This window comes from Herpailurus yagouaroundi, unplaced genomic scaffold, assembly GCF_014898765.1.
Source record: "Herpailurus yagouaroundi ecotype Mexico unplaced genomic scaffold, PumYag 29, whole genome shotgun sequence".
NCBI classification, from domain to species: Eukaryota; Metazoa; Chordata; class Mammalia; order Carnivora; family Felidae; genus Herpailurus; species Herpailurus yagouaroundi.
In genome coordinates, this window is record NW_024412377.1 from 31122741 (window position 1) to 31137409 (window position 14669).

Genomic DNA, 14669 nt, shown 5'->3' on the forward strand with positions numbered 1-14669 from the left:
ACACACACACACACACACACACACACACACACACACACACACGTATAGATAAATACAAGGCATCAAGGCTCTTTGCAATGTAGAGACAAATAAAAAATGAACTTTACTTTTTGAGGTACTACAAAGTAACATTATTAAAATAACCTTTTTATAAATTAAAACAGTAAAATGGTATGAAACATAATCAGGAGTTGTGAACTTACCATATGGAGAAGCTCTCCTAAGAGGATGGTAGCTCTAACTGAGATATGGTCATCACTGTTTGTTATCACTTCAACCAAGCCCTTTGAAAATAAGAAAGAAAATATTATAGTTGCAAAATAGTATCTAGGAAGAAATGTATGCATCATATATGCCTGTTGCTCTGAAAGAACTCTGTCAGAGAAAATTTTAAAAAATAAAATAAAGTTAAGGTTTATTAAGTCTTGCCTCTAGAAGTCCATTACGAATAAATGCAGAGAGTATCAGCGCCAAGTAATTATCCATGAGGTCTGGCCTAGAAATAAACACAGCACAGAAAGAGTTTAAATACTGTTCAATATATTACATAATTGAACATAAAAACAGTAACTAATAAATTTGAACTATTTCTCAAAATTCTACCTGGATCTGGCACGATGAGGAAGAATAGTTTTTGCCTCGGCTGCTACAAAGCCATCTGAAAGCCTCCAACTGTCTTGGAATCTGCCTGGATCTAAATAGTTAAAACCAGGTGGTTAGAAAAAAATGAAAAAAATCACTAAAACATATCAGTTAACCATCAGCTAGTCAGGCTATAAATAATGTTTTAAAATGTTAGTTAAATAAATAGACTGAAAAGGCATACAGAAAAAACTGATTTCTTGATGTACACAGATCTGAACTTCTTTCATTTTGGGACTGAGGAGTCATTTGGCTAAAACGAAATGAGAATGAGATAATCTAATCTGAGAATTACATCAGTTTCTTATCTCCTCTCTTCCTTTCAAATTTGTCCATCTTTCTATTAATTTCACTGTTCATATGCAACAGCTAGGGTCATGAGAAAAAATTTTTAATTTCTTATTTTAGAAATTTATTTGACATTTTATTTTCATATCAATTCCATGATGATGCAATAAGAAGATGATATTTAATATTTAGTTCACTATTTTGCTTTTAAAGGACTCTGACTCTATCAGATAAACCATTTAAAAAATTACAATATAGGAACAGATACAAATGTACTTCGATACTTACCTACACTAAGCAGTGCTTCTATGAATTCTTCAGTCACAACAGGTAGAGGAAGACGAAATATATCATAGAGTACTTCAAGCAGACCTCGCTACAAGTGCAAATAAATACAGTCCATTTATTTTTATGGAATGAATCATTTAAATTAAGAAACTAAAAAATTGAAAAAAGATTTTTTTAAATGTCCTATTCACAGAATAAAATACTGATAAAGACAAAACTACTGTATGTTAGAAAATTACCATATCAGGCTTATATTACACAAGAGATAACTACAGCATGCTTACTATATACACGATTTAATCTTTCCAATAAATCTTTTAGTATCCCCATTGTAGTAGATATGGAGAAATAGATTTACAGGTTAAAAGTAATTTGCTCAAGGTCATGGAGCTATCAATACTAAAATCAGGAGTCAAATCTGAGTTGGCCAGACTCCCAAAACCATGTTCTTTCACCATCTGCTAAGTAAGCAGTCAAGTGAATTGCCCTAATCTTTAGCTCCCTGCTTATAGGTCTTTCCATCTACAATCACATCTTTCCACTTCCGTTCTAAATGCTTTTCACTTCACATTAAGCAAGGCACCATTGGCTAATATTTTCTGATATTTTTAAACTCCAGGTTTGGTTCAAACAAAGAAAAACAAGAAAAGGGCAAATTTATTCTTTTGAACACAATTAAAACAAAAACATTTAAGTGGAGAAGGAAGAACCACCAAAGAATTTTTTTCCTCCAATTTCAATTTGTTTCAGCTGTTTAATATAAATTGTTATGCATTAATAATTTAGGAATATATCTAATAAGCATATAAATATTAAACTAATTTTAATCAAAACCACCACTCATACATATTATGAAAACATAAGTTAGAAGGCATAAGATACATAAATACTGTATTTAGTTTTTACTAAATATATTTCTGTACTGCTTGAACCTTTTATGAGAATGCCCTTCCACATTGTTTGCATTTTTTAATGAATAAAGTACAATTCATATTTTAATCCAGTTTTTAATACAGCCACAGTTCCTAACAACATCAGTATTTCAAATTTTTCACATTATCCTTAGGGTTCAACTAAGCAGTATACATTTATTCATGTATTTGTTTAAAAAATTTTTTTAATGTTTATTCATTTTTGGAGAGAGAGACAGAGCAGTAACAGGGGAGGGGCAGAGACACAGAGGGAGACATAGAATCTGAAGCAGGCTCCAGGCTCCAAGCTGTCAGCACAAAGCCCAACACGGGTTAGAACTTAAGAACCATGAGATCATGACCTGAGCTGAAGTTGGACATTTAACTGAGCCACCCAGGGACCCCTATTCATGTGTTTTTTTAAATGACCTATGATATAGAATAAGGAAAAGGCAACACCTGAAATAGATTTTTTTTTTTTTGAACAAATAATCTCCTCTGTTAAAAGTCTAGGAATAAAACAATTAGAGTAACTTTTACCTACCCTTATTTCCATATTTGGTATACAAAGTACTCCAATTAGAGACTGGATCCCAGAGTTTCCAGGTTTGCATAAATTAATAATACCTACAAAGGATAAAAAGGGAAATTACTGATTTAAATTTCAAAAAAAATCTATAGTATTCATAATATAAAATCTGCAGTATCTTTCCAAATTTCCAAAACTGTGCTATTATTTGGTTATCAGAAGTAACATTTCCCTGTTGACTAGAGATTATTAGTAACTTTATCATTTAAATTCCTTCTTCTATTTGTTTCATACCCAAAAATGTTCATGAATCTGTCTACTACTCCTGTTTACTGATGACTGGTTTTCAGAAAGTAATACCAGAGAGAGTAAGACAACATTCTGTCTTTCTTATATAATACCTTCTTAACCTAAAGTGGAGTGAAAAACTTGCTTGGCTTTTGTCTTTTAAAAGTTTAATTCTAAAATTTATTGAATGCACAAAAGGCTGTACCTGACAGACTTCAATTAATCTTTATAGATCAAAATTTTAAGTGAAATAATTAAATCAAACAATTTTAAGCACATTATTATGTCACAAAGGAAGTTATGTGAAGAGCCAATAAACACGGACAAAATATTCAATATTCAGTCATTGGGGAAATCCAAATAACATTCCCAATGAGATACCACTATACACCCATCAGAACGGCTAAAATTAAAGACAACACAAAATGCTGGCAAGGATGCAGAGCAACTGGAACTCTCATACACTGACGATGGGGGTACAAAATGGTGTAAGTATGCTGAGAAAAAGTCTGTCAGTTTCTTACAAAAAAAACTAAACATGCATCCACATTGTGACCCAGAAATTGTTTGGGTATTTACCCAGAACAAATGAAAGCTCATGTCCACAGAAAGACTTTTTAATTGCTCTGGTAATCATTAGCACACTGACTTACAAATAGACCATTTTAATAATTTTGTACAAATCCCTCTGACTCTAATAATAATGTATAAAGTTAAGACTAGGTTAACATCTAAATCAGATGATGCAATAGTAATTTAACACATGAAAAAATAATCAAGTTTTTCTTACTGGATGTTAAAGCAGCAGAGTAACTTACCTGCCCATGACCGGAATGTTGCTATGATTCCCATTTTACTGGCTAGAAACCTCGCTTCTCTGTCTTCTCTGTTTGAAAGTGGAGCAGAGACCCAAGAAATTAAATGTTAAAATAAAAAAGTGTGATTTTTTTCTACTGTATCAGAAAAAAACCTATCATTAACATTTAAATGTTCACACAGGAAATAACACGTTAAAAAAAAAAAAAAGATCTACCTCAAAGAAAATTACCCAATTATATACTGACTCCCACCCCAATTTAAAATTCCCAACATATTGGTTTAAAATAAGTTATAAATTCCACTTTTTAATTTAGTTCGACTTTTTCTACTCTTTCTGAAAACTATTCTTAGATACCTCATTAACACCTTTAATTGAGCACTAGAGGGGAGCCTGGGTGGCTCAGTCAGTTAAGGTCCGACTTCGGCTCAGATCATGATCTTGCGGTTCGTGAGTTCAAGCCCGCGTCGGGCTCTGTGCTGAGAGCTCAGAGCCTGGAGCCTGCTTCAGATTCCGTGTTTTCCTCTCCCTCTGCCCCTCCCCTGATCACACTCTGTCTCTCTCTGTCTCTCAATAATAAACGTTAAAAAAAAAAAAAAAAATTTGAGCACTAGAAGCAGCAACACCCTATTTAATAAGTATCTCTGTCACAAGGCTTAGCAAAGAAAATTACCTTTTACTTTTGCCACATGCAATCCTTTAAGTATTTATTTATTTAACCTCTACTCCTAACTTGGGGCTTGAACTCAAGACCCCAAGATCAAGAATCACATGATCTTCCGATGGAGCCAGCCAGGTGCCCCAACGTGTATTCTCTTTACTTGAAACTTCTTGTCCAAATTTATTTGAACATTTCTAACAAGCCCAACAACCCATATATGCACTGATATTTTTTTTTTAATTTTTTTTTTCAACTTTTTTTTTTTTATTTTTGGGACAGAGAGAGACAGAGCATGAACGGGGGAGGGGCAGAGAGAGAGGGAGACACAGAATCGGAAACAGGCTCCAGGCTCCGAGCCATCAGCCCAGAGCCTGACGCGGGGCTCGAACTCACGGACCGCGAGATCGTGACCTGGCTGAAGTCGGACGCTTAACCGACTGCGCCACCCAGGCGCCCCTGCACTGATATTATTAAAAAACTAGATATTAATATCAACAGCTGCTTTCTTCTCTTAAAATTGTGTATCCAAACTGTCTCACTTGTTCTTTCCCATACAATAGTTCATGACCGCTAATTAAGCAATATAACTATTTACATTCATTATATATTTTCCATGTATGGCTTATGGCCAGTTTCAATACTTAATAGCAATCTTACACTATGCCACCTCAACCCCACCTCTATTCTGTGTCTGTTTTTTTCTGTGCTATCTTTTTTCTTTCCTAATAAAATCCTTAAACAGGTCTGAGAATACAGAAATTGGGAACTTAGAAAGCAAAAACAGAGGGGATTAAAAAAAAGACAGAAAATCAAGTTAAAAGAATGGTGAGTAATCAGAGTCTACAAAAGAGGAATGAAACACTTAACAATAAACACAAACAAGCCACCCTAAGCTTGGCAGCATCAAATAAATGAGAATGCAACAGAAACTGAAATGAGGAGATGAGGTGGTGAAAGAAATGAGAACTGGACAACTATGGGATAAAGCTTCTGGTGCTCCTTCTCTTAAAAATGTTAGTGACAAGGGAGCCTGGATGGCTTTGGTGGTTAAGGGTCTGACTCTTGGTTTCAGCTTAGGTCATGATCTCAGGGTTCCTGAGTTTGAGCTCAGTGTCAGGCTTAGCTAAGAGTGCAGACCCTGCTTGGGATCCTCTGTCTCTCTAGGGGATCTCTGTCTTGGGATCTCTGTCTCTCGAGAGGAAGAGAGAGAGAGAGGGAGAGCGAGAGGGAGAGCGAGCGAGAGAGGGGCCCTGCTCATGCATTCTCTCTCAACAAACAAACAAACAAACATTTAAAAAAATGTGAATGACACACCTATAGTGACTTCCTGGTAATCCATTCTCTAACATATTCAATAAATTTGTAGCATTTAAAAAAAAAAAATCACTCATTTCCTTGTTTCCTGGCCATAATGTACCTATACTCTAGGAAATACCCATACTCTAGGAACTTAATGAATATGTAGAAACAAACAGGTAAGGAAGGATTTTGGTGGAATGTACTTTTCCCTCTCCAACTCTAAAAAAATACCCAGGCTCATCTCTCATTCATCCTGGTAGACAGAACTCTAAAAACGTCCTCCAACCCCTGAAGATTCTATGCCTTAATCCCTCGACACTGTGAATATGGTATCACTGCCACGTTGTGACTAATTTATGTTATACAGCCTGGCAGATCATCTGGTAGGCTTGATCTAATTGGAGAGATTTCACCAGCTGGTGGTAGAAGAGAAAGTCAGAGAGATTCAAAGTAAAGGGTTCCAGGAATTTTTTTCTGTTTGAAGACAGAGGGAGCCATGTGCCAAAGAAAGAGAGTGGCTTCCAGAAGCTGAGAGTAGGCCCAGCTGACAGCAAGGAAACCGAGAACTCAGTTTTACAATAGCAAGGAAGTAAATTCTGCCAACAACCTGAATGAGCTTGGAAATGGATTTTTCATCAGAATCCCCAGATAAGAGTTGTGCAGACTTATGACCTACTGAGCTATGAGTTAATAAACTGATGTTATTTTAAGCTGGTACATTCATACTAATTTGTCATGTAGCAATAGAAAGTGTATTTCTCCCATCAAGAAGGACAATGCTAAATATCATAAGGAAAAGCCAAGAAAAGGGCTAAAAGAATCCCAATCCATAAGGAGTAAGGTTTGAGAAGTCTTAGAGAACATCTTTTTTGATTTCTTAGCTCAGATCATGAAATGTTAGGGTGTGATGAGTCCACAGGGATAGAAGTGATTACAGATCTGAAACCACTATTTCATAAAAATGAAAAAAAAAAAATCTCCGTTTCGTAATATTCTAAAACTTAAGAATTTTAAGTTGCATACTATCTATCAAGTAAGTGCTTATTTATGTCTGCAATCCAACAATAATATATTTATTGTAATTATACCCTCTGCAAAATCTTCACAGATAATACACTAATACATTGATAATACACTGATTCCCTGAATCAATTTAGTTATCTCAGAATACCTAGTGAACATGTGCTTTTCTCTCCAAAAAAAAAAACTCTGAAAATTACCCTATTTCTAGAAAACAACCTTTTCTCTCTCTCCTTTTATTTCCTTACTAACTTTACTTTCAAAATTCTACAGAGTATATCTTTCTGCTTACTCAGTTTGTTAGGGTAGCTCTTCATTCTATTCCCTTTCGTTTTTCATTCTTTTAGTCTCTCAATGCAATTATGCTAAAAATACATACAAGAGAAAAACAAAGATCTAGGTTTCTACCACAGCCCATCTTATATTTTTTTCATTAAGAGCTTAATTCCAAGTCTTTAAATTTCTCATAGCTTATTTTTAATTTTTTAAACCACAGTTAATTATATTATGAGAACTATAACATAACTCCATGAAACAGGAAATTTATTTAAATTTACATGTTCTGGCTCTACAAGCAATCAGGCAAATCTAAAAGCTTTAACAGCAACACACTTCCTTGTAAGTTATTAGGAACCAGTGGTACTTACTTGAGTTGTCCTTCAGCTGTATCTGGACTATGTCTGTAGTGAAAATCGGTATAGGGTGCTAAAATTCGCTAATAAAAATAAAGGAGAAAAAGAAGAAGAAAAATGGTCCTTATCATAAAATGCATTCTTCCTGTAATAAGTTAAAGTTAATTTCACTTATCTATATCTTTGATTGGGTATACTATTTGAGAGACTTATTTCTCCAAATTCATCATCAAGGAATATACTTGAGTGATTTTTTTCATGTACCAATCAAATTTTTTAACTTTTAAATTGAGGTGTAACATATATATAAAACAGCGCATGAACCACAAATGTAAGGTTTGGTGTATTTTCTCAAACTAAGCACATTCCTATAACTGGCACCAGAGGAAGAAAACATTAGCATCCTTAAAGTCTCCTTATTCCTTCTTTCAACTCAGTCACTACCTACCCCCAGATTATTATCCTGACTTTTAAAACTATGACTTAGTTTTGCTTCTTTTTGAACATTATTAAGTGGTTTTATTTTATAAATTCATTCTTCTTTTCACGCTAGTATAAAAAAATCCAAGTTATTTTGGTATATTGCTCTTTGGTATATTCAGCAATCTTGCTAAACTCACTCATTTTAAAATTTTAACCACTGTATCAGGTTTACCATCCCTCCCATTGTGCCTCCTGCATTACTGTGATCTAATTTTTAATATTAAACAGAATTTACAATACATAAGACATTATTAAAATGACTTTTGCCAATCGGTATTCTTTTATATTTAGTCACCTCTGTGCCTTTTCTATCATGCATCATTCCTTCCAACATTTCCTTATTTGTCTTAGATCATTTTTCTTCTGAGGACTCCCCTTACTCTTTCATTCTTTGTGTGTCTCATTTTTTAAACAATAAATATTTATGATCTCATATGGTTTCTGTGAGTCGGGAATCTACTAGAGGCTTAGGTATGCAGTTATGGTTTAGGGTCCCTCATAAGACTGCAGTCAAAATACTGTCAAAACTAGAGTCACCTGAAGACTGTTTCAAGATGGTTCACTCACAATGTGCTAGTTAGTTGGCAACAGAGCTCAGCTCCTCCCACATGTACCTCTCCCCTTGGGCTGTTATAGTGTCTTCTAGACATAAGGGCAAATAATCCAAGAAAGCGTACTGTTTCTTTACATTCTCTTTGGTCTTTTCTTCATTTTTCTTAGCCTCAAACATCTGTATTTTCCCTTTGTTTTTGAAAGACATTTTCTTTGGGTTAGGCTGGCGTTTCTTTCTTTGGGTATTCTAAAGATACCATTTTACCATCTCCTAGTTTCCATGATTTCTGTTGGGAATCAGCTATCAGCTATTACGTTCCTTTGAAAGTGATGTCTTTTTGTTTTTTCTTTTCCCCCTGGAGCTGCTTTCAAGATTTTTATTTATCTTGGTTTTTTAACAATCTTACCATGATGTGCATACATGTTGTTTTCTTCGTATTTCCTTATTTGGAGTTTTCTAAGCTTTGTGAACATGAAGCTTTATCACTTTTAGAAACAAAAGTTCTGGCCACTGTCTCTTTAGATATTTGCTTCTGCCCATTTTCTCTTTCTTCTCTAAAGACAAAGTTCTATCACTTTTGTTGTGTTCTGTTCATTTCCTTCTTGTCCCCACTCTGTGCTTTACCCTGGATATTTTTATTGACTTTTCCTCCAATTTACTAATAATATCTTCTTGTCCAAAATGAATTTTTCATTGAGTTCAGAATTTCAGGTATTCTATTTTTCAGTACGAGAACTTCCATTGAATTCATTTGTATATTCCAATTATCTGGTGAAATTCTCCATTATTTCATCTGTTTTCTTCCTTCATTTTCCTGAACAAATTACTCATGGTTGTTTTAAAATCTTTTCCCTCTACCTGCACTATCTGGATCACCTGTGGGCATGTTTCTCTTTTGGCTTTTTAGTCATATGGTTGTATCTTTTTGCATGACACTCAAATTAATAAGTGAATGTCAGGCATTGTGAATATTATAAAAGGTCTAAGCAATGTTATCTCAACCAGAGGTGGTTTATCCTTTCCTCTGTTAGGTAGATTAATGGGGGCTGGTGGTGATCATCTTATCCTTATCACCAACTGAGTTAAACTGAGACTACCTTGTAATTCTGAGACTAAGTATACCTTTGGTTTTCCTATGTTCCTGAAGTATGATCTTCCGGTGCTTTCAACAGAGCTTAGCCACTATTTCTCTCCTCAGCAATAAGAGACTAGGCATCTTTTCTACATATTTCCTAAGTTTTGAACTTAGATCTTTAGCTATCCACCCAGAATGGCTTCAGAATTTGGGAAGTGTCAAGAACAGGAAATCAGCTATGAAAGATCCAATTCTGTCACCTTAGTACCACACAAATGCCAAAAGCTCTTTTGGTTTTCTGATCCCAGCAAAGGCCTACCTGGATTTTCAGCTTCTAATTATATATTAATCAATAAGTGGCCCCAAGAAAAAAAGTAGTTGCGTATAACCAGTGTAAATTCACGACTTTTAGGCCTTCCAACTTTTGCCCACGGCCCCTCCTACAGGCCATCTGCAATTGCATGCACTGGGGGCTGCAGCATATTCCACCATGCTTTCCTCAGGACTGGACATCACAGCCTTTGCCCTGCACAGTCTTGTTTCAGCAAATGTCTAAAGGGGTAAATCAGACGTGGTCTGAGGAATTTTCCTGTTTCTAGGCTTGTCACTCCATACCTGCATGACTGCCAAGTAAGTCTGGTCTTCTACCAGGCCCACGTCATGTTCTTAGCCATTAGCCTAGGCCCCAAATCTGCAAATGCCCCAAAGGCACCTCTAGGTGCTCAGGGCAACTCTCAAAGAATCTTCCTTGTCTAGAATTTTACTGCTTACACATCTCTATACTGCTTTAAATATATGACTTTCCTAATTATTCAGCTTTTCTAGTTTCCATAACAGATGCTATGAGCTATCCCATTCTACTCTGAAGTAGGAGTTTAAAAAATGCATTTTTAAAAATTTACTATAAAAAAATTACAATTAATTTACAACCCTGATAGACTGTCTATTCTGATAACACTATTATATTAAATCCATACATTTTTCTGTCTGAGGCTAAAACGTATCCCAGATAGTAGAAATAAATGCCAGGGTAAATTTAAAAAGGGATTTTTAAGAGGAGGAAGATTTGGGGCTAACAATAGAGACGGTAGCAATGAAAACAGTTCTTCTGTATGCAGTGAATGGAAATCAAAGTATCAAATTAGAATCACATTTTGTAACATATAATTAATAAAAGTGAGGACAATATTCTCTTGGCACACTATATAATGATGATGAATAATATCCAGGGTAACCAATATTCGTTGAATATTTACTATGTGCTAGGTATTAAATAAAACATTTTATGTACATTAGAATCAACGTATATAAAGTACCCAGAAATACTGTCTAACTCATTATAAGCATTACATGAGTGTCGGCTGGTGTTACTACCACTACTATTATTATTATAGTATTTACTGTTCACAATAAATCTTTTGAGTTGAAAACCATGACCTTCATTTTACCTAAGCAAAAATGGGCCCAAGAAAGGCTTATAACTTAGCCAAAGTCATAAATCTAATAGGTCACTGAGCAAAAAAATCAAAACCAGATCTGTATAGTACAAAGTCTATGCTCCAAATTACTATGCTATTCTGGGGAAATCTTGTTAAAGGAAAAAAGAACTAACATTTGTGGTTTTAAAGAAGTATATACAAGCAAAGACACTAGTGTACTTAAATGTCTGCCATATTCTTTTGAGGGTTTTTGTTTTTCACTTAAGTCTTTGCTAATCTGCTTTACAATTACATAGGAATAATAAACAGGCCCATTATATTACCTTCCTTTACTATAATTGTCTCACCAGTGCTAAAATTATAGTTTTTCTACTTGATTTAAAAAAAAAAAAAACAGGCTAAACATATCAAAAGTGCTAGTTTATTCCCATTGGACTCCCATTAATAATGAACATATTTGAAACCACTTAACTAAGGAGAATATTGTACTTAAATATGTTAGTTAATTATAAAGGCTGTCACTTTTATAATCTCAAATATTTCTACTACCCCTAATAAAACCAGACTACAAGATTTAAGACAACTTTCATAAAATAATTTAGACAGATACATGACAGAACAATACATCTTTTATACCTTGCATAATTTCATACCCAAATATTAAATTGTAAAGTATTTTAAAAACAAAGATTCGTACTCTATTTCTTTGAGTTGCTAACAAGTATTTCCAAGTTCAGAGAATTTTAGCATGGGTTAATAAATAAGTAGTATATAATTAGCAGGAGTTATTCACACAACGTACTAAAGTTCTTAAAAAGAAATGGTTCTCTTAAACAAATGTGTATGTAACCTGACTTGTGCTCTAATCTGATTAATAAAGTTTTCACAGATAATAAAAAAAAACAACTTCACTTTACATGTTGATGAAATATTCTTGAGAAGACTATTTTCAATTCAGTCCAAACTGAATGAGTTATAAAATACTGCTGGGGATAAGCCAGTCTTCATTAATTTAGGTTTGGAAATTAATGCTGTGCTGCATCTGTTAACTTAAAAATTTCAAAGTATGTACTTAAAGTCAAATCTTAAAACTAGAAAAGGATATTAAAGTTCCTACCTCTAATTCTACATCAGCTCGCACATATTGTCGGGTCTTTGGATGATTAAGGAGGTGCAAAATTGTAGTAATGAGGGCCTCATTTATTCGACTTAATTGGCAATCGATCACATTTTTCAAGATGGTGTTTAGTCCACCTCGAAGGGCCACCACCTCTGGATTCTGAAGTGCTAAAATAAAAAAGAAAAACTTAATAAATTTACGTAGGAGATAAATAATAAAAAGTAATAAATCGGGGATTTTATTTTGAAACTTAATTTCCTTTCTTACTTGAAAAACTTTCTAGTCAAAGACATTTAAAACATGAATAATATATATCTAATAAGAGTCACTGAATATACCTCCCCAAACCCTGAATTTTTTTAACGTCTTTGAATTGCTTATTTTGTCCGTATTTTACTGGAATAGTTCTTCTTCCATATCAATTGCAAGAAATTATTCAACCAATTTCAAACCTTTTATCTGTTTTGCAATTTAACTTCAGATTTTAAGCTCAGAAACAGCTCCCTTAAAAGATCAGGCATTTTCTGATCATGTGCATACATATGTGTGTTTTAAATGAGTTCACTGACCACCATTTCAGTTTTCAATCTGTCAGGAAATTGAGTTTTGCATTGATAGCTCAATTTTTTTCAAATGTTTAATCAATTATCCCAGCATGTTTCCCAACCTGATTTTTATCCTTCTGATATACTAAAATTTTCTATTTACCAGAGTCTGCAACTCAATTCTTTTTCCTTTTTTCTCTCTTAATAATTTAGCTTAATAGCTTTTTAAAAAATAAATTAAAAATAAAAACCTTTCCATTCGCTTCCATTTATTGTCTCTCAAAAATGTTTACATGGTTGGATCTCTCCGGTTTATTCTAGCTTAATTTTAGAATTAGGTTTCTTCTATTTTTTCTAAATTGAGGCATAATTACATATAGTAAAATCCACAGATCTTAATGCTACAGTTCAACAAATTTTGAGTAATTTTTATTCTCATTACCAACATCCAATCAAGATACACAAATTTCATCATCCTAGAAAGTTCCCTACCACCACCCCTTCCACTACACACAGACAACCAATGTTCTCATTTCGACCCATATAGGTTAGTTGTATATTATTGAGAATCAATTGGACAAATTCAAAAGTCAAAAGTAACCCCCCCACACACACACAAGTCTTACATATTTCTTACTAAGTTTATTTGTTATATACAGTTTTCTTTTCTACTTTGGAAATAGTATTTTTTTCTATTATACTTACTGATTATTGCAGAAACACAAAATAAATCTATCAAATCTATACTGTCACATGTTGCCATTGTATTGAATTACTAAAGTTCTGTTTTTCAGCTGATTGAGTTTTCCAGATATATCATCTACAAAGAGTATCTTCTTTCCAACACATAAACTTCATTTATTATTTAAACTTACTAACTTGGCTGAAAGTTTTTAGCAATACAAATTAGGATTTAACGTTTGTAGTATTTATAGAGATCCACCATTAAAAATAATACAGAATGTTGGGGTGCCTGGGTGGCTCAGTTGGTTAAGCGTCAGACTTCGCTTAGGTCATGATCTCACAGCTTGTGGGTTCAAGCCCTGCATCGGTCTCTGTGCTGACAGCTCAGAGCCTGGATCCTGCTTCAGATTCTGTGTCTCTTCTTTCTACCCTTCCCCTGCTCACGCGTGCGCTTGCTCTCTCACAATAAATATTAAAAGAAATTTTTTTAAAGAATATAGAATGTTGATCTGAGATAAATATTTTAGAATGTAAACAAAGGAGGCTTCTAATTATTTTACTTTATGTATGTGTATAGGTATGTGTGTGTATACGTGTATCTATGTGTATATGTATATAAAATGATAGTTTCATTAAAAAATTGGTAGGTTTCCATATTTTAATATTTTCATTTATATTATACTATATAAGAACTCTCTCTGTTCCTTGAAACAATTTTTTAAGACAAAACTACCTGAATGAGTCTTTTTGGAGGCAATTATTTCATCAAGTACTTTTATGGTTTTTGATCTACTATTTTCTATTTTTAGTTGATTGAAATGCATTCATTTCAAATATACATAAAAATTATCTCATAATTAAAAAGCTCCTATTTTTTCTTCATTTGTATATTCATCTTTTGTTTCTATGTTTTTCAAACAATAGTGTGTATATGTTTGTGTACCTGTGTATGTTTCTCTCCCAATTAACAGATTTTTTTAATGTTTATTTACTTTGAGACAGAGAGAGAGAGGGAGTGAGAGCGAGCAAGAGCACGTGCACGCAAGCAGGGAAGGGGCAGAGATAGAGAATCACAAGCAGGCTCCGCACTGTCAGTGCAGAGCTGGGGGCAGGGCTCGGATATCACCATCCATGAGATCATGACCTGAGCCAAAATCAAGAGTCCGACACTTAATTGACTGAGCCATTCAGACGCCCCTGACATAGATTGTTTAAATAATTTTTTTCTTTAATTAAGACTCTTCATTGTTGCTTTTCTCCTGCTTACCTTAAAATTGATTTTCTTTCCTTCTTTTTCTATTTCTTGGGCTCACGTACTCATTTTCAATGCTTTTTGCTTAATTATAAAAGCATCTTACAGTAAGTTAACTCTAAGTATAGCTTTCCAAGCATCCC

At 33.9% G+C, this 14669-nt stretch overlaps 1 protein-coding gene across 7 annotated transcripts in view; it reads right to left on the reverse strand.

Annotated features, from left to right (window-relative positions):
- The window catches only part of RICTOR (RPTOR independent companion of MTOR complex 2), a 123239-nt gene that overhangs the window by 41190 nt on the left and 67380 nt on the right, over window positions 1–14669 (reverse strand). For all 7 annotated transcript variants that reach the window (XM_040495800.1, XM_040495764.1, XM_040495770.1 and 4 more), the window contains 8 exons: window positions 12043–12212; window positions 7391–7458; window positions 3765–3832; window positions 2674–2756; window positions 1219–1306; window positions 604–694; window positions 430–496; window positions 204–284 (listed from right to left, as the gene is read on the reverse strand). In XM_040495800.1, coding sequence (XP_040351734.1) covers window positions 204–284; window positions 430–496; window positions 604–694; window positions 1219–1306; window positions 2674–2756; window positions 3765–3832; window positions 7391–7458; window positions 12043–12212 — 716 coding nt within the window. The remainder of the gene's footprint in view (window positions 1–203; window positions 285–429; window positions 497–603; window positions 695–1218; window positions 1307–2673; window positions 2757–3764; window positions 3833–7390; window positions 7459–12042; window positions 12213–14669) is intronic.